Source organism: Mauremys reevesii, unplaced genomic scaffold (genome assembly GCF_016161935.1).
Source record: "Mauremys reevesii isolate NIE-2019 unplaced genomic scaffold, ASM1616193v1 Contig79, whole genome shotgun sequence".
NCBI lineage: Eukaryota > Metazoa > Chordata > Testudines > Geoemydidae > Mauremys > Mauremys reevesii.
In genome coordinates this window covers 62,795-80,484 of record NW_024100894.1, presented here as the reverse complement: position 1 = coordinate 80,484, position 17,690 = coordinate 62,795, and the positions used below count along the sequence as shown (strand labels likewise).

The window sequence follows — 17,690 nt, the reverse complement described above, 5'->3', positions numbered from 1 at the left end:
TGCCAGGTGCCCCAGCGGGAATGAACAGAACAGGGAATCATCGAGTGATCCATCCCTTGTTGCCCATTCCCAGCTTCTAGCAAACAGAAGTTAGGGACCTAAACAAAGGAAGTTTCTAGTTGTCTTGGTTGCAGAGAAAAACTTAAAATGTGACCTGAGTCAGCCTATAAAGTGTGAGAAGTCAGAAGGCAAATAGAAAGAACTCAACATTTATTAGTATTTTTATTTTTTAGTCTCACAAAAGTCATCACATCATTCTGGGAGTCCTGACTAATGATTTTCAAAAGTTTTGGGGTTGGCAATGCTGTGCCACTGAGAACTCAGGCCTTAAATCCCCATCCCCCATGGAAAGCCCCCTAATTTTGTGCCATCATTTATCTAAAACTGCAGAGTTAACAGATAGGGAAACAGAGAGGGCGAGGTGTGGGAATGCGCATGGAGCCGGGCTGTGGGCATAAGCAGCAAAAGAGCACAGCCCTCCTGGATTGGGGGTGATGTAAAGGAATCACTCAGAATGCTCAGTTTTATATTTAGGTCCTTAGAGACTTTGCTGGAGAAGCCAGGCCTGAAAACAAACTGATCCCTGCCAAGGCAATATTGCCAGCACCATATAAGCAAAAATCAAGAGGCTGCTGAAGAAAACATGAGGGTTTTTCTTCTAAAAAAATATATTCTGGACTGTTTTTGTTTGTTTGTTTGTTTGTTTGTGAGCAAGCAGGCAGGATTTGCTCTGGTCACATACTCAACCTTTTCTACTCAGCCCCAAGAGCAAGAAACTTACTTTTGTTAAAGTGAGAGCTGAGATTGTCACGTAATCACAGGATTCCAAGAGCTGTGGCATTAAGAGAAACACCAGCTAGTGAAGGAGTCAGTGCAACAATCCCAATGAGACGTTTTTGTGATTTAATGTGGACAGGAAAGAGCTGCACTCCTAGCTATTGCAGATCCTTACCTGGCCCCCATCCCTGCACTGTCTGAGCAACTCACAAACATCCATGTGCTTAGACTCACATACTGCTGTGCAGAGACATCTGTACCTGCCAATAGTGTGGGGGCAGAGTCAGGGCAGTGCCTTCAGCTGATGTTACTGAGCATGCTCAGTCTGTCTGAGCATGCTCACTACAAGGCAAGCAGCAAGTCGGTGCGGGGAAGGTATATGGGTTCATTTGTCCCTTTCTCCTCCTCACACAATGTCTCTGCTGCCGTGCGATGTGGAAGGTTGTTACCCCCATTTAGAAGAGGGGTAAGTCAGGCCCAGACAAAATAAATGACTTACCTGACTTCACACAGAGCAAAACCTGGATCTGTGCAGGTTAACGTAGCACCTTAACTACGGGGCAAACCTTTCCCTCTGCAGCCAGAACCTGGGAGAAGAGGATGAGGAGATGGATGGACATGCCCAGACACAGAGTTTGTCTGATAATCATCTCACTGACCCTCCCCACAGGCACTAGGCCAGTCTGTGCAGAGTCAGGTGATAATGGTGAGATCACCAGTCCCTGATGTGGTCTTCCAGGGGGCTCTGCTACCCCCTGATTGGCTTCCTTTGATTAGCCCCTGGCATCTAATTAGGCCTAGAAGTCAGTGCCTTTGGGCTCAAGTATCAGAGGGGTAGCCGTGTTAGTCTGGATCTGTAAAAGCAGCAAAGAATCCTGTGGCACCTTATAGACTAACAGACGTTTTGCAGCATGGGCTTTCGTGGGTGAATACCCACTTCGTAGGATGCCTTTGGGCTGTGTCTCTAGAGGCAGCCTGATCCAGGGGTTTTACCCAAGGCCATCCTTAGGATTTATGGGGCCCTACTCAGTATTATTAAACGGGTGGTGCCTCTGTGCCCGATGGCAGCCCGGGCTCACAGCCCAGCGGGGAGGGGATGAGGCAACAAAGGATAGTGAGATGCCCGGCCCGCCTCACAGTGGCGGAGAGTCACAGTTCCCTGCAGAGACCCCAAACCAACCCCCTCACATAGAATGGACATGCAGACCCATTTTAAACCCTTCACCACAAAAGACAAAGCCCCTAGGATTCATCATTAGCTATTTATTTCTCCTCCCTTCGCCAGGGCCGGCTCTAACATTTTTGCCACCCCAAGCGGAAAAAAAAGCGCCGCCCTGCCCCCACGAGCGCCGCCCGACCCCTCCCTGAGTGTTGTGTTGCACCGCCCAAGTCACCGCCTCCCCCAGCACCGCACCACCCAAGTCCCTGTCCCTCCGAGCGTCGCGCCGCCCAAATCCCCGCCCCCCAGCGCCGCGTCGCATCGCACTGCCCAAGTCCCCGTCCCCCAGCGCCGCGTCGCACCGCACCGCACCGCCCAAATCCCCGCGTCCCAGCGCCACGTCGCACCACCCAAGTCCCCGCCCCCCAGCGCCGCGTCGCGCCGCCCAAGTCCCCCCCCCAAGCATCGCGTCGCACCGCCAAAGTCCCCGCCCCCCAGCGCTGCGTCACACCACCCAATTCCCCTCTCCCCCGCGCGTCGCGTAGCACCGCCAAAGTCCCCCCCCCCCCGAGCGGCACGACGCACCGCGCCGCCCAAGTCCCCGCCTCCTCAGTGCCGCGTCGCACCGCCCAAGTCCCCGCCCCCGCCAGCACCACCCAAGTCCCCGCTCCCTGCGCCGCCTGGCCAAACCAAAAACAACAAAAACAAACCCCGATCACCGCCCCCTCCCAAGGTGCCGCCCCAAGCATGTGCTTGGTAGGCTGGTGCCTGGAGCTGGCCGTGCCCGTGGCTCCCTACAGCCACCTTCTTTCCCTCTTCTCTCACAGTCACAAAGACCCTCGGCACAGGAAGACCAGGGCCCTCCTCACTCCCCTTTGATTTCCATGCTCAGCAGCTCACAGGGTCTGGCCCAGCTCAGAGACTCTCAGCCTGGGGAACAGTGTTTCACAACGGAAGGGCTGGGAGCCCCATTGCTGAGACCTTTCCAAACACACTGGAGACGGCTCTGGAGAAGCCCCTGCCCAGTCTGAGAGTGAGGTGCTATTGGGAGCTGTTTGCAAATGAAATCCCCCTTTGGAGATGTTCTCTCCCCCTCTTTCTGCCTCTCCCCAGACAGACAGGGGAAGACACCGAGGAACCCTAATGCCACTCACTTGCTCTAGGTGATGGTATGATGGATGGCGGATGTTCAGGGTCAGCAGATGTCCCTCGCCCTCCTCCTCACTCCCCAAGCCCAAGGCAGGCTGGAGAGGGTGGTGACCTGAGGAGTTACCCTGCCCAGCCAGCAGGCAGGGTGATGACACAAGGGCGATCGACTGGCTGTGAAAACAAGAGTCTGTCTTATTGCCAGGGGATGGAGAAACTCAGCCAGCAGCAGGGGGTGCAAAACAAGAGCATCTCCTGTTTGTCACAGTGCATTAAACTGTCTCGTCGTACACAAAGAAGAGACACTGTGATCTAGAAAATTAGATGAGATGCTTCAGTCTGAGCTAAGTAGTTGCTGCTCTTAACAATTTCAAAAGAATAAAATACCAATCAAATAGAATATTATGTCATAATCTGATATGGCTCAATGTGATAGGACACCTCCTATTCTGCACTGCTACTAGTGACACTCTTTGGTGGATCCCCATCATCCACCCAGAGCAAGGTAGGTGGGAGAGGATTGTTATTCATACTTGACAGAAGGAAAAACTAAGGCTGAGAAAGGAGCAGTGACTTGTCTTAGCTGATGCAGCCAGTCAGTAGCAGAGTTGCTCTCAAATGATCTACAGACCAACAATTGTTCATAGTAATTATTCCGCAAGTATTTTAGAAGAATTTGAATGTTAGAGAGGCTCATGAACTGCCCCGAGACAATGAATGCAGAGCAGCATCAACATGGGTCAAACATATCACTGGTTGTGACTTATTTGCTTGGTCACAAAAGAGAGCAACAAAGACCAGCGTTTCCTCCCTGTCAATAGCCCCCTTCTCAGCCAATCAAGGTTGAGACTTTGAGGGGTGGAGGCTAAGAGTTCTCATCAAATAGCCCAAAGAATGGTAGAGGTTACCACCGAGAGGATCACTCTTGGAGCACTATTCCAGTTTCACCTCTCTGTGAGGGCCTCCCATAACCCCCTCTCCCCCCAGTGCACACACAGAGCTCCTGGTGGTGGGAGGAGAGCAGAGGAAAAGGACAAAGGAAGCAAGAAGAGAAAGGTAGGAGGGACAGAGGAAAAGGGAAAACAGAAAGGAGAAACCCCAATGTCCCCCGAAATTCTAAGGGACAAAGTCATAGGTCAGAAATAAAATGTTGCCCCCACAATCTAGTGTTTTCTTTTCCTAAAAATCAGCCAGCACCTGATGGATCAGACTGAACAGGTTCCAAACCTCTCCGAGGCTCTTACCTTCTATACAGCCCCTTAGAGAGAGAATCATGAATTGCTCAGAGACAATGAATGTAGAAAAGCATCAAGAGCAATCAAACACATGTTTGGTTATGGTTTATTTCCTTGGTCTTAAAAGCGAGTAACAAGGACCTGAGTCTCCTCCCTCACAATAGCCCCATGCTCGCCCAATCAGCACTGAGACTCTGAGAATCAGAAAGTTGAGAGTTCTCACCAGATGTCCCAGGTCACCACTGGAGGGAGTCACTCTTAGAGCACTATTCCAGCCACATGTCTTTGGGAGGGCCTCCCGCAATGAGAGTTGGATTGGAACCCCCCCTCCCTCCGCCCCCCACTCCACATGCACAGAAGAGGTCCTGGTGGTGAAAGGAGAGCAGGGGGAAAGGACAAAGATGCAAGAGAAGAAGAGAAAGGAGGAAGAGACAGGAAAAGGGAAAACAAAAAGGAGAAACTCCAATGTCCCCAATGATTCTAAGGGACAAAGTCCTAGGTTGGAAATAAAATGCTGCCCCCACCACAAACTAGTGTTTTCCTTTCCTAAAAATCAGCCGGTACCTGATGGATCAGACTGAACAGGTTCCAAACCTCTCGGAGGCTCTTACCTTCTATACAGGGACGTCTGTTTTCTAGCAAAATCAAGAAAAGAAAAGGAGAAAACTCCAAAGAGGGTACCTCCTTGCGCTCACGTACATGAAAGTTAATTCTCTCTCAGTCCTCAAGGAGAGACCTCGAGAAGGAGACATGCTGCAGCAAAGCCACAGGGATCTCCAAGGTTGCCCCTGTGCTGCACCCCAGTCCTGCCTGGCTGATGTCAAGATCTCTCTGTGAGATCATCGCCTCCCCACCACCTTTGTCCAATAGGCTGAGGTCCTGCCAAAGGCCCTTGTGATGTCACTGCCAATCCCACCCCTCCCCTGCAGTGCTGATGTCCTGCCCCTGTCCAGCCAGTGGTGAGCTGGAGCCGGTTCTCACCGGTTCCCAGGAACCAGTTGTTAAGTTTAGAAGCCTTTTTAGAACCGGTTGTTCCAGGACAACCAGTTCTAAAAAAGCTTTTAAACTTAACAAAAGCTCTGGCAGCTGTCCACCTCGCCCCTGTCCCAGCTCACGTCCCTCTCCTCCCCTGAACGCTCCGCCCTCCTTCTCCTCCCCCTCCCCTGCTTCCCACGAATCAAATGTTCGCGGGAAGCCTGAAACAAGCAGCAGGCAGGTAAGCTGGGGCGGAGAGGGGTGAGGAGGGCTCCAGAGAGGCACGGCGCGTGCGGCCCGGTCCAGCTCCACCTGAGCAGCTCCCCCTGTCCCTGGCCTGGCCCCATCTGAGCACCCCAGCTCGGTCCCAGCCAAGCACCCCTGGTTCGGGCTGGTCCCGGCCGAGCGTCTCCGACCCATCCCAGCTCGGGCCCTGTCGCACCGGTCCCGGCCGAGCGGCTCCGGCCCAGCCCAACCCGAGGAGTTGGGACCCACGGTGCCAGTCCCAGTCCCGGCCGAACGGCCCCGGCCCCAGGCAGTGCAGTAAGGGGGCAGGGAGCAGGGAGGGGGTGTTGGAAAAGGGCAAGGGATTTTGGTGGGTTGTGGGGGGGCCAAGGGGCTAGATTAATGAGATTAATTCTCTGCTAGATTAATGAGCCCTTTAATACCTGATATTTTCTCTCCATGAAGTCACTTAAATACTTCAGTGACGTCACCTCCCGATCTTTTTGATAATCTAAACAGGCTGAGCTCTTTCAATAGCTTACTAGCAGGCATTTTACTCCAGCCCTCAAAACGTTTCATTGCTTTTTGCTGCCCCATCTCCAATATTTCAAAATCTTTTTCAAAGGTGGACGCCAAAACTGGATGCAGTATTCCAGGATCAGTCTTACTGATGGTGTGTCACCTCCCTGTTCTACTCACTGCTCTTTTCATACATCTAATGATGGTATTTGCCCTGGTCACCACAGCATCACACTGGTTGCTCATGTTGAATGGCTTGCCCAGCATGGCCCCTAAATCCTCTTCACAGTTAGTGCTTTCCTGGATACACGTCCCCATTCTGTAGGTGCAACCTGCATCCTTTGCTGCTAGGTATAGGACCTTTCATTTGGTTCTTTTCAAACTTGTTTTCTTTGAATGGGTCCAGCTTATCAAGGGATCCTATTGCTCTGTGTCACTGCCCTGTCCTCAGCATTAATTACCACTCTGCTAGTATTTTATCACCCACCAATGTTAGCAGCAGCGATTTTATATTGCGTTGCAGTTCATTGATATTTATTTTCAAGAATTAGTCCTTGAGAGACTCTTCATATCCCGAGTGCCCAGAACCTGCTCCGCACAGCCCAGCGAGAAAAGGCCGCCCAGCCCAGCTGTTCCATAGGGGCTAAGCACAGAACACACTTAGGAGCTTGTGTTATCCATAGGTTCTGAACAACATGTGGGGGGTCATCAGCTTACAAAGACACTCTAGACCGGTAGCGTAGACAGGCCCCAAATGTATCTAAGTTTCCCGCCTTGGTTGTCCTCCAGGTTTCAGCTCCATACAGTAAGACTGATTTCACGTTGGAGTTGAACAGTCGAATCTTTATTGCCAAAGACAGCTCTCTGGAGCTCCAGATGTTCTTGAGCTGTAAGAAGGCTGCTCTTGCCTTACCAATCCTTACTTTGATGTCTGCGTCTGTGCCACCCTGCTGGTCGATGATGCTACCTAGGTAGGTGAAGGACTGCACTTCTTCCAGGGGGCTTCCATTCAGTGTGACTGGGTAGTTGCTGATGGAATTGATCCTAAGGATCTTGGTCTTGTCCTTGTGGATGTTGAGGCCAACCTGTGATGACGTGGCTGCCACTACGTTGGTCTTCTCTTGCATCTGCTGTTTACTGTGCGAAAGGAGTGCAAGGTCGTCGGCAAAGTCCAGGTCATCAAGCTGGGTCCACAATGACCATTGGATTCCATTCCTACGCTTGTAAGTGGATGTCTTCATAATCCAATCGATGACGAGAAGAAAGAGAAGTGGTGACAACAAGCATCCTTGTCTGACTCGGTTCGCACCTGGAAGCTGTTTGTGAGCTGCCCTCCATGGATCACTCTACAGTGTATGCCGTCGTATGAATTCTTGATCAGGTTGACCACCTTTGCTGGGATGCCATAGTGCGAAGGAGCTTCCAGAGGGTCTCTCGATCCACGCTATCGAATGCTTTCTCATAGTCAACAAAGTTGATGTACAACGAGGAGTTCCACTCCATAGACTGCTCGACTATGATGCGGAGCGTTGCTATCTGGTCCGTGCATGATCTGTTCTGCCGGAAACCTGCCTGTTCATCTCGTAGCTGTGGATCGACGGCATCCTTCATTCTCTCTAAGAGGACTCGGTTGAAGACCTTCCCTGGCACCGACAGGAGTGTGATTCCTCTATAGTTGGCACAGTTGCTGAGGTCTCCTTTCTTGGGGATTTTGATGAGATATCCCTCTTTCCAGTCAGCCGGAATCACTTCTTCTTCCCATATTTTCTCAAAGAGGGGGTACAGCATTTCCACTGAGGCATCCAGGTCTGCTTTCAGGGCCTCTGCTGGGATATCGTCAGGTCCAGCCGCCTTCCTGTTCTTCATCATGGTGATGGCTTTTCTGATCTCGTCTCTGGTTGGTTTATCGCAATTGATTGGGAGGTCCTCGTTGGCTGGGTCGATGTCTGGTAGATTTGGTGGTGCTGGTCTGTTCAGGAGTTCCTCAAAGTGCTCCGCCCATCTGTTCATCTGTAGTTCTATTCCTGTTATAGACTTTCCCTGCTTGTCTTTAACGGGACGTTCTGGCTTGCTGAATTTTCCAGACAGTCGCTTAGTAGTATCGTACAGCTGTTTCATGTTACCGCTGTATGCTGCCTGCTCTGCTTCTGCTGCCAGTCCATCCACATAATCTCTCTTGTCCTTCCTAATATTCCTCTTCACTGCTCTGTGGGCTTCAGCATACTCTTTTTGAGCTTTGGCCTTTGCTGCTCTAGTCCTGCTGTTGTTGACTGCTGTCTTCTTCTTCTTTCTGTCTTCTATCTTTGTCAAGTACTCTGCTGTGATCCACTCTTTCTGCTGGTGTTTCTTAATTCCAAGCACTTCCTGGCATGCTGACCTAAGTGTGTCTCTCACTTTCTGCCATCTGTTGAGTACACTGTCTTCCTCTTCCTCAGACCGATCCTGTAGTACTGAAAACTTATTCTTCAGCGTCAATCCAAAATCTTCCTTGGTCTTATGGTCCTTCAGAAGGTTGACGTTGTACTTCGCTCTTCTGTCTGATGCATCTATCCAGTTCTTCTTCAGCTTCAGCTTCAATCTGGCCACCACTAAGTGATGGTCGGACGCCACGTCTGCTCCAGATCCGCTGGCCAGACACCATCAGTAACATCCACCTCTTGGAGAGGACCCATCAACTCCCAGCAGAGGAAGAAATTAGAAGGAGAAGGTGGGGCTGGATAGGACATACACTACGCAAGCAGCCAACCAACATCACCAGACAGGCACTGCAGTGGAACCCCCAAGGCAAGCGGAAAAGAGGCCGCCCAAGAAATACCTGGCGACGCGACCTTCATGTTGATAGCAAAAAAATGGGCTATACCTGGAACCAGCTAGAGCGAATGGCCCAGGATAGAAGACTATGGAGATCTGTTGTTGGCGGCCCATACCCCGGTTGGGGTGACGGGCATGAATGAATGAATGATGATTCCCGCTTTGCAAAATAGGAGAGAGAAAAAACAGAACCTTGATTAGCTTCATGTTATAGTTGTGGAAACTGAGGCACACAGAAGCAAAGAGATTAGCTCATGGTCAAAAAGCCAAGAATAGAAAATGGCAGATCTGCTGATAGTCAGTCCTGGGCCCTAGCCATGTTTGTCCTGGCCTCTCTGCTTCAGCTCCAGTAACAACCCGAGTAGAGGTTTTCTTCTTCTCCATGTTCTTTAACTTCACGTCACTGCAGAAGAAAGATTTTTTCTTACCGCCTGGCTCTAATGCATGGAGATGTCTTTCCAGAAGACGTGCTCTGGCTCAGGCACGTCATAGGTTTTCTGGAGGAAGCACTCGGTGACGTTCTAGGGCCTGTGTTATACACACGTTCTAGGGCCGCGCCGTCCCTCCCCGCTGCTCCTTCTACCAGCTCTGCAGATGCCCTTCCCCCAATCCCCAGGCATACGCCCAGGTGGCGGCAATCCCCCCACCTGCCACTACATCATCTCCTCTGACCACTGCATCCGCTCAGGAGGCGGTGGAGAAGGGCCTGGCGGTGGGGGCGTGTTCGGCCCCCTGGAGCCGTTGAAAGACCTGGGTGTCCAGTTAGTCCTGACCTCTGTCCCTCCCTTCCTGCCCAATGCTTCCCTGCTGCCTGCCCTTTCTACCCTGGGGCGACCAATCTCTGTTATCAGCCCTCTTCCATTGGGCTGCAAAGACCCCACCCTCCGTCACGTCCTCTTGTTCTGCTGGCAGGTGCAACTTCAACTGCCGCCAACAGCATGTGATGGAGAGGCACTCGAGGGGTTCTGCCTCGTCTCCTACAATGGAGCCCACTACCGGGTGCATTATTCCATGGGGGAGGCTTTGTACTACCTCTGCTGGGAGATGGGACACGTCCGGAGGGACTGTCCCTTGGTCCAGCACGGAGGGTGTAAAGAAACCATGTTCCAGGGGAGTCAGAATGGTCTCATGATTATGGCACTGGACTAAGAATCAGGAGACCTGGGTTCTGTTTCTGCCTTGCTGGGGAAGTCAGAAATTCTTAGTGCACAGACTGTAGATTAAAATAGGGTTGACTTCTTCAGGGACAAGAAACTGTCCAGAGCTGTGGCATTTGAGGCCCTTTCAATTATCCTGTGCTGGTTCCATCAGGCAGTTTGTGTTTCCACTCCTTGGTCTGAGTCTCTCTTAGATCTCCAAGGAGACCTTTGAGTGCTCTGGGTAACGTTCTCTGGTTTCATTGGAAAGACAGCAGAGAACCCAGGGAGTTACAGCAGGTTCTGGTCACCCTGCTGTCTCTGTCACATGCTTTGCAGGAGTTCATACAGGATCTCATACCAGGCAAATGTCCTGCTTGGATTGGACTTAACTTTACAAGCCCTGCCATGAAGTGGACCTGAGCTGATGGCTCCAGGTTAAATAAAAAACTTTGCATCTTTCCCCATGTTAAATACATCTGAAGTGTTCTTAAACATTGGCCAAGGTGATTGTTTATCATTATCTGTATTTATTATTGCTGCACAATAAAGCCTCTAATCAGCTCTAACAAGTGCCCCTGTGAACTAATGGATGACATAGTGCAGCAATGACTTCTATTGTATTTATGCAAGTTTTCAGTTGCAGAAGTTTGGGCTGTATTTATTTATGTCTGAAAAATACCAAAAGTTAGATTCTGACTGTGTGGAAACATCAACTATTATAGAAACCACATTATAACATTTACTTTGCTTACTATGTATGGGATTATAATTAAAATGTCATAGGAAAGATCCAAATGAGAACTCCAGCCTGTGTTCTTGCACACAGGTTGTTAATCCCTGGGAATTGCGGGGAGAGATTTAATTGGACTCTATCCAGTACCACAGACACGATACCAGTTTGTACTGACAGCTACAGATGATTTTTCAAAAGAGGTAGAATTTCCATTTAGAACTATGACAGCACATGAGGGGGAGAAGAAGACATGTAACATTATATACCAACATGGCTGTGCAGAGCAGATACCGGCAGATCTAGGTTCTGAATTGAACAATGAGGTAACAGTTTACATCTGGTGTTATTTCCACTCTATGGTCAATTACACACTCATGGCCGTGTGACACGGGCTTTTAGTAGCTACAGACTGAGCCCTTTGGAAGCTGGCACCCTGGTCACTGAGAACACCCAGGCTACCTGCAGGGCCGTCCCTAGACGTTGTGATGCCCTAAGCAGCTGCCCCCCCCATAGGAGGGGGACCCAAGGCCTCCATACAAGAGGTGTCCCCAGGCCTCTGCGGGGGGCGTGCCCAATGTCTGTGGGGCAGAAGCAAGCTTGGGGGGCAGAGAGGAAACCACCCCCCCGGCATGAGCCAGTGGAGTGGAGAAGATTGGGGCTGGGTCGCTCCACTTCCCACTGCCTGGTGATTGCAGGACAGGCCCAACCCTGCACTCATGGGGTGACAGGAAGTGGATTGACCTGGCCCCCAACCCCTCCTCTCTGCTCCCCTGACTCCCAGACTTGGGGGGCTGGGGAGAACCACCCCCAAGCACTCACTGGCGGTGCAGCTGGGAGCTGGCGGAGCGGAGCAGGCTGGGGCTGGGTCACTCCACTTCCTGCCGCTTGCTGAGTGCAGGACAGGTGTGATGTTATTGATATAATCTGGGACCATATAGAACACGGTTTGCAACCAAGGTCCTGTAGTGGCACCAAATCTTATGTAAAGGGGGGCATGTAAGGTGTCTAAGACCAGGTTATGGGTTGCTGGTTATGATTATGGTGTCTATATGTATGTATCATTTTGTAGTTGAAGTTATAAGTATTAGCTCTGTACTATCTGTATTTCAAATCTGTGCTGTGTTTCTGGTGGTGGTAGCTCTGCCTAGCCTGCTTAATGGCCTATTAAGGACCATCAGCTACACAATTGACCCATGGAGAGAAGGCAGATACCCCTTGTAACTCAGCAAAGTATGCGGGGACTTGCCCAAGTGACTCCAGACTTCATTTTGCTGTAAAGCCTATAAAAGGCTGATGCCTCATCTCCATCTGATCTTCAATCCTGCTTCTTACCTCTGGAGGAACTTTGCTACAAACTGAAGCTCTGCACAAAGGACTGATCCCTCAGTGGGGGATGTTCTCCAGAGACTTGACTTGAACCTGCAGTTTACTCCATCACTGCTACAAGCCTGAACTAAGAACTTTGCCATTACTGGATGTAATTGATTCCATTTAACCAATTCTAGCTCTCATCTCTACCTTTTTCCCTTTATGAATAAACCTTTAGATTTTAGATTCTAAAGGATTGGCAACAGTGTGATTTGTGGGTAAGATCTGATGTGTATATTGACCTGGGCCTGGGGCTTGATTCTTTGGAATCGAGAGAACCAGTTTTCTTTTACTGGGGTGTTGGTTTTCATAACCATTCATCCCCATAACGAGTCGCACTGGTGGTGATACTGGGAGACTGGAGTGTCTAAGGAAATTGCGTGTGTGACTTGTGGTTAGCCAGTGGGGTGAAACCAAAGTCCTTTTTGTCTGGCTGGTTTGGTTTGCCTTAGAGGTGGAAAAACCCCAGCCTAGGGCTGTAACTGCCCTATTTAAGCAATTGGTCCTGAACTGGCACTCTCAGTTGGGTCCCGCCAGAACCACATTGTCACAACAGGCCTGACCGCTGCTGCAGTGCCCTGGATGTAGCTCGGGGGATGGGGTGGAGTGAAGGTGGGGCTGGGGTGGAGCAGGGGTGGGAAGAGGCAGGGTGGGGTCAGGGGCTTTGTGGAAGAGGTGCGGTGGGGACAGAGTGGGGGTAGGGGCAGCTTTCCTGGTTGGCTCAGCTGGCTAGGAGATCAGGCTGGCTTCTGGAGCAGCACGCAGCTGCGTAGGTGTGACAAAATGGGGGATTTTCGTATATTTTCATGGTTTTCCAATGGTTTGCATGCAGAGGGAGTGGGACTCAGTGCCCCTGGGTGTTACTGGTTTAACGAGGTGAGGGGAGAGGAAGTTTGTCATTGCAGAGGACCACCGGAGAGGGAACTTGGGACCCCAGCCAATGGCCTGCAGGAGGGACACCCCAGAGACTGGTGACCTGACGACGCAGCCGGTTCTGGCCAGTGGTAGGACAATGGGCTGTGAAGAGAGGACTCCATGAGCTAACCAGCCGGTTCCAGCCAGAGGAGGGCGGAGAGGAGAGGAGGCCAGATGACCCTGTTTACCTGGAAAGAAGACAATGGACAGAGGCAGGGCCTGGGGCTGGTGATATCAGATGCCCAGCTGGGAAGCAGAGGGGCTCCAGGCTGGAGAGGGGGAGCAAGCAGAGTCCACCTGGATGCAGGGGAGACTGGGATGTGCTGTGCTGTGCTGAGGGAGGCCAGGCCTGAGGATCAGAGAGTTTCCTGTGCTGTGTTCAATGCTCAATAAACCCTCCTGTTTTATGTTGGCTGAGAGTCACTCTGGTCTAGAGAACAGGGTTGCAGCATAGCCTTTGGGGGGTGGAGGCCCTGGGGGGTCCAGAGCAAGTGGACTCCCCAAGGGGGCCCCCAGCAGAGACAGACATGCTAAGGCTCAGAGAGGTGCAGCTCCAGGACGTGGAGGGGCCAACCCTGAGAGTGGACCCCCGGGAAAAGGGCTGTCTCATTGGAAGGGGCACCCCCCCACACACACACGGACCGCACAGGGCCATGAGTGGGCACGATCTGTAGGTCCGTGACAGTCGGGCACCAGGAAATTTGGGGCAATTTGGTGCCCTACGCAGCTGAATAGTTTGCATATGGGTAAGGACGGCCCTGGCCACTGGGTGTAGTTAGAGTAGAAGGGACTGAGTAGTTTGGGTTTGGAAGGGCGGAGGGGATCATTTGCACCTGTACGGAGCCTGATGTGGTCACTAGCTCAGCGCTGAGAAGAAAGCTGCAGTATAAAAGGCTGAACCAGGGAGCTGGAAGGGGGCTCCTCGTAACTGCTGCTATGTTGTGATGCACCATAAAAAATCATAAAGACGCTTGGTGGAGGTGCCCTGGCAGACTGCCTGCTGCTTAATTCACAGAGAGGTCTGCCAGCCAGGGGTTGCAGGAACTGATGGGGGATTGTAGAAGAGATTTCTATCTATAGGAAGAGAGCATTTGTGTTTTGTTAATTGATGTGAGGAAAAAGAAAGGAAGGGTCACATCTTGATTAACAATTATATGTAGCTAGAAAGTTAAGTCACATGAATTAATGCTGACAGAAGTTCAAAGACTATTATATAATCATGTGTGAGTTAAGTTAAATATATTGCTTAATTCTATCATTTTTAACCTATTAATTTTCAAAGATGTACTGCAGGAGGTGGGTGTATGTGCCCTGCCTTCCAGGGAGAACCAGTCAAGACAATAAAGGGGGTGAGGGGGAAACAGAGAGAGCAGCTGCACATGTGTGGAGTTGTGATGTTTATAACACATGTACGTTGTAACTGAACAACCCAGTCTGAGAATTTAATACTTTATTTTAAGATAAATATTTTGCATTTCTTGTATTCTCCAGTTGAAATACAAATGACGTTATTTAGAGAAGTTAAACTTCAATATAGATTAGAGGGAAGAATCAAAAAATAAATGTAATGTAAATAATTCCATTTCTAAAAATGTTTACATGCTTATTTTTGAAGTACTGTTTAAATGTACATTAAAATATTCTTGTATTTACACCTTGTTACAATATTTTCTAAATAATCTTTTTTCTTTCATATTTTACATTGAGATCTCACTGTAGAAAATTCTGACAGGAGTGAATGATCCCATCCCCCACCACCTGCTACCCCTGGGGCAGGGGATGGGGAAGGTGGAGGCTGGGGGTTCCCAGGTGTCCGGTTTTCGACTGGAACCTCCAGTTGAAAAGGGAAACTGGCAGCATCCGGTCAACACAGAAAGTCCAGTTGCTGCAGTAACTGGCCCCTACCACTGGGAGCGGGAAGAGCAGCAGGGCTGGGAGGGGCCAGTCTGTGCCGTGGGGTCACTGTCAGGGACAGAGATTCCCTCTGGCCTGAGCTGGGACTGGGCAGATTATCAGGGGAGCCGCGTTTGTACCCCAAATGTTGGTACCAGGATTGAAATAAGGGCGGAGCTTCCCGGAGAAGGTGCCAGTGAAAGTGTAGAGATGGCACCTGTCAGTCACATTGTAAAATGAGACCTTGCCCGCCTCGTAGTCCAGGAAAATCCCCACCTGGCTGGGCCTGACCCTCACGGGAATGGCAGTCGGGGGGGAGGTGCCGGCCTTGTATCTCCCATCCCACAGCACCATGGCCCAGTATCCATCCTCAGGTGTGAGTGTGACTGGCCCCTTCCTGCTCACAGATTCCCTACAAACCCCCAGATCCCATCTCGTCTTGTCTCCCACCTCCACCTCCCAGTAATGCTTCCCGCCCGCGAACCCCTCAGTGCCCAGGACACAGGGACAAGGATCAAATCTCTCAGGGTTGTTGGGCAGATCCTGGCATTTGTCTCCGAGTCTCACACGTTTCCGATCCTCAGACAGGACGAGTCTGGGATTTGCCGTGTCTGGATCCAGAGTCACGTCCACTGGGGAGAGAGTCACAGAGTCAGGGCCGGGGGCAGGGGCTGGTCACTGGGATCAAAGGGAAATTAACCTGCAGCCCCGTTAATCACTGTGGGGGGAGGGGTTGTTGCCTGAGGGGAGTCAGGGCCCCTCTGCCTGTGAGGAGACAATGAGGGGAAAGGGCAGGAGGAGCGGGGGAGGGATGAGAAGGTGTCAGGGGAGGTGGGGAGGGGAGGTGACAGGCTGATGCTGGGAGAGGAAAGGGGAGGGGAGGTGACAGGAGGGGGAGGGAGGGACATAGGGGTGGGGCAGGCACAAGGGCTATGGGGTGATATGGGAAGGAGGGGCACCAGGATGATAGGGGTGTGAAGGGAAGGGTGGGTTCCAGGGGCCTCAGGGGTGAGGAGGGGTGGGCACCAGAGCAGAAGAAGGAAGGACCCCAGGGGGCACAGGGAAGCACAGGAAGGGGCAGGCAGCAGGGGGCAGAGGGGTGTGAGGGAATGGGGAAGCTCCAGTGGGGCAAGGGAAATCAAGGGGCTGGTGAGCTGCCAGGGGGTGAGATGATGAGGAGTGGGGAGGTGGAACCATGGGGGGGAGGAAATGAACAGGCATTGGTGCCAAAGGGGCAGAATGGGGGGTGAGGGAGCAGGTGAGCAGAAAGGGGGCAGAGAGGGGTGTGGAGAAGGGCAGGCCCTATGGGGGCAGAGGCGTGTGAAGGGAGATGTGGGCACCAGGGGGGCAGGGACTAGGAGAGGGTGAGGGGAGGGGAAGGGCTGAGACCAGGGGTCCCAAAGGGGGGCGAGGGAAGGGACTTGCACCAGGCAGGCAGAGGAGGCAAAGGAAACAGCAGGCACCAGGGAAGCAGATGGGGCCAGGGTAGAGCTGGGACTTGGGGCAGAGGAGGAGCTGGCACCAGGGGACTGGAGGGGTGGTGAGGGATGCAGGTGTCACAGAGCCAGATGGGGAGAGGAGGGGCGGGGTGAGAAATAAGGAGAAGGTGGCATGGGTGATGGTGGGAGAGGGGCGAAAGGAGAGCAGGGTCAGTGGGGCAGAGGGTGGAGAGGGGATGGGCACCAGGAAGGAAGGGGACAAGGGGAGGGTCAGGTGTTGGGGGGCAGGAGGAGGGAAGGGGCAGGCAGCAGAAGGGTGCGGGGTGAAGGGAAATGGCAGGTGCCAGGGAATTTAGGGGGTTGAGCAGAAGGTCAGGCACAGGGAGGGCAGAGGAGGGGAGGGAGAAGCACCAGGGGGCAGATAGGGGTGAGAGGCAGGGCAGGTGGTTAGAGGGAGGAGTGAGGAGAAAGGATTGGGGAGAGGCAGGTGCCAGGGGGGCAGAGTGGGGTTAGAAGAGGGGTGGGCACAGGGGGACGAGGGTAGGGGTGGGTGCCAGGGTCAGAGACGGTGAGAAGAGGGGCAGGTGTCAGGACAGCAGAGGAGGGTGGGGGGTGCGATGGCAGTTGTAGGCACCAGGGAAGCAGATGGGGGTGAGGGGAGGGCTGGGAGACATGGCAGCAGAGGAGGGAAAGGGGAGAGGTGGATGCCAGGACATAGCGGGGGTGTGAAGTGATGGGAGGGCTCCAGGGTGCAGAGGATGTTGGGGGGAGAGGGGCAGATGCCAGGAGGGCAGGGGGAGAAGGGATGGGCTGTCCCAGCGGGGCAGAGATGGGTGGAGGGCAGGGGCATGTGCCAGGGAGGCAAAGTGGGAGGAGAGGGGCAGGGGCCCAGGGGAGCAGAAAGGGAGTGAGAAGAGAGGGAGGGATGTTGGTGAGGGGTCAGAATAGACGCAGGGTCCAGAGTCCCTCACAGGGGTGGGGGAAGGGTAAGGGAGGGGTGGGAGCCAGAGAGGGGGGAGGGAGAGGCAGGCCCCAGGGAATCTCTGTTGCTGTCGGGCCATGTGTGGTTGGTTTCTCGCTCAGAGCAGGTCGGTGCTGTCCCCACACACACTGGGGGTGCAGCCCTGCCCCAGGGGGAGCAGCTGGGACTCTCCATGCTGGCAGGCCCTATGGGCCCCACCTTCCAGCCAGGAAAACCTCACAGCCCCTTCCCCTTGCCAGGCCGAGCCCCACCCCCACGGGGGCAGTTGTCTGGATTGGGCTCACTTGGGGGGCATTACAGTGGAAGATTCGGGGGGGGGGGGTATAAATGGGCTGTTGCTAATGAGGCCAGAGCAGTGAGGAGGGGAGGGGGCA

General features: G+C 52.6%; 1 protein-coding gene across 1 annotated transcript in view; it reads right to left on the bottom strand.

Annotated features, from left to right (window-relative positions):
* Nucleotides 1-14,967: 14,967 nt before the first annotated feature.
* Nucleotides 14,968-17,690, bottom strand: part of LOC120394799 (butyrophilin subfamily 1 member A1-like) — a 28,020-nt gene continuing 25,297 nt past the window's right edge. The window contains 1 exon segment of the mRNA XM_039518948.1: nucleotides 14,968-15,527. Coding sequence (XP_039374882.1) covers nucleotides 14,968-15,527 — 560 coding nt within the window.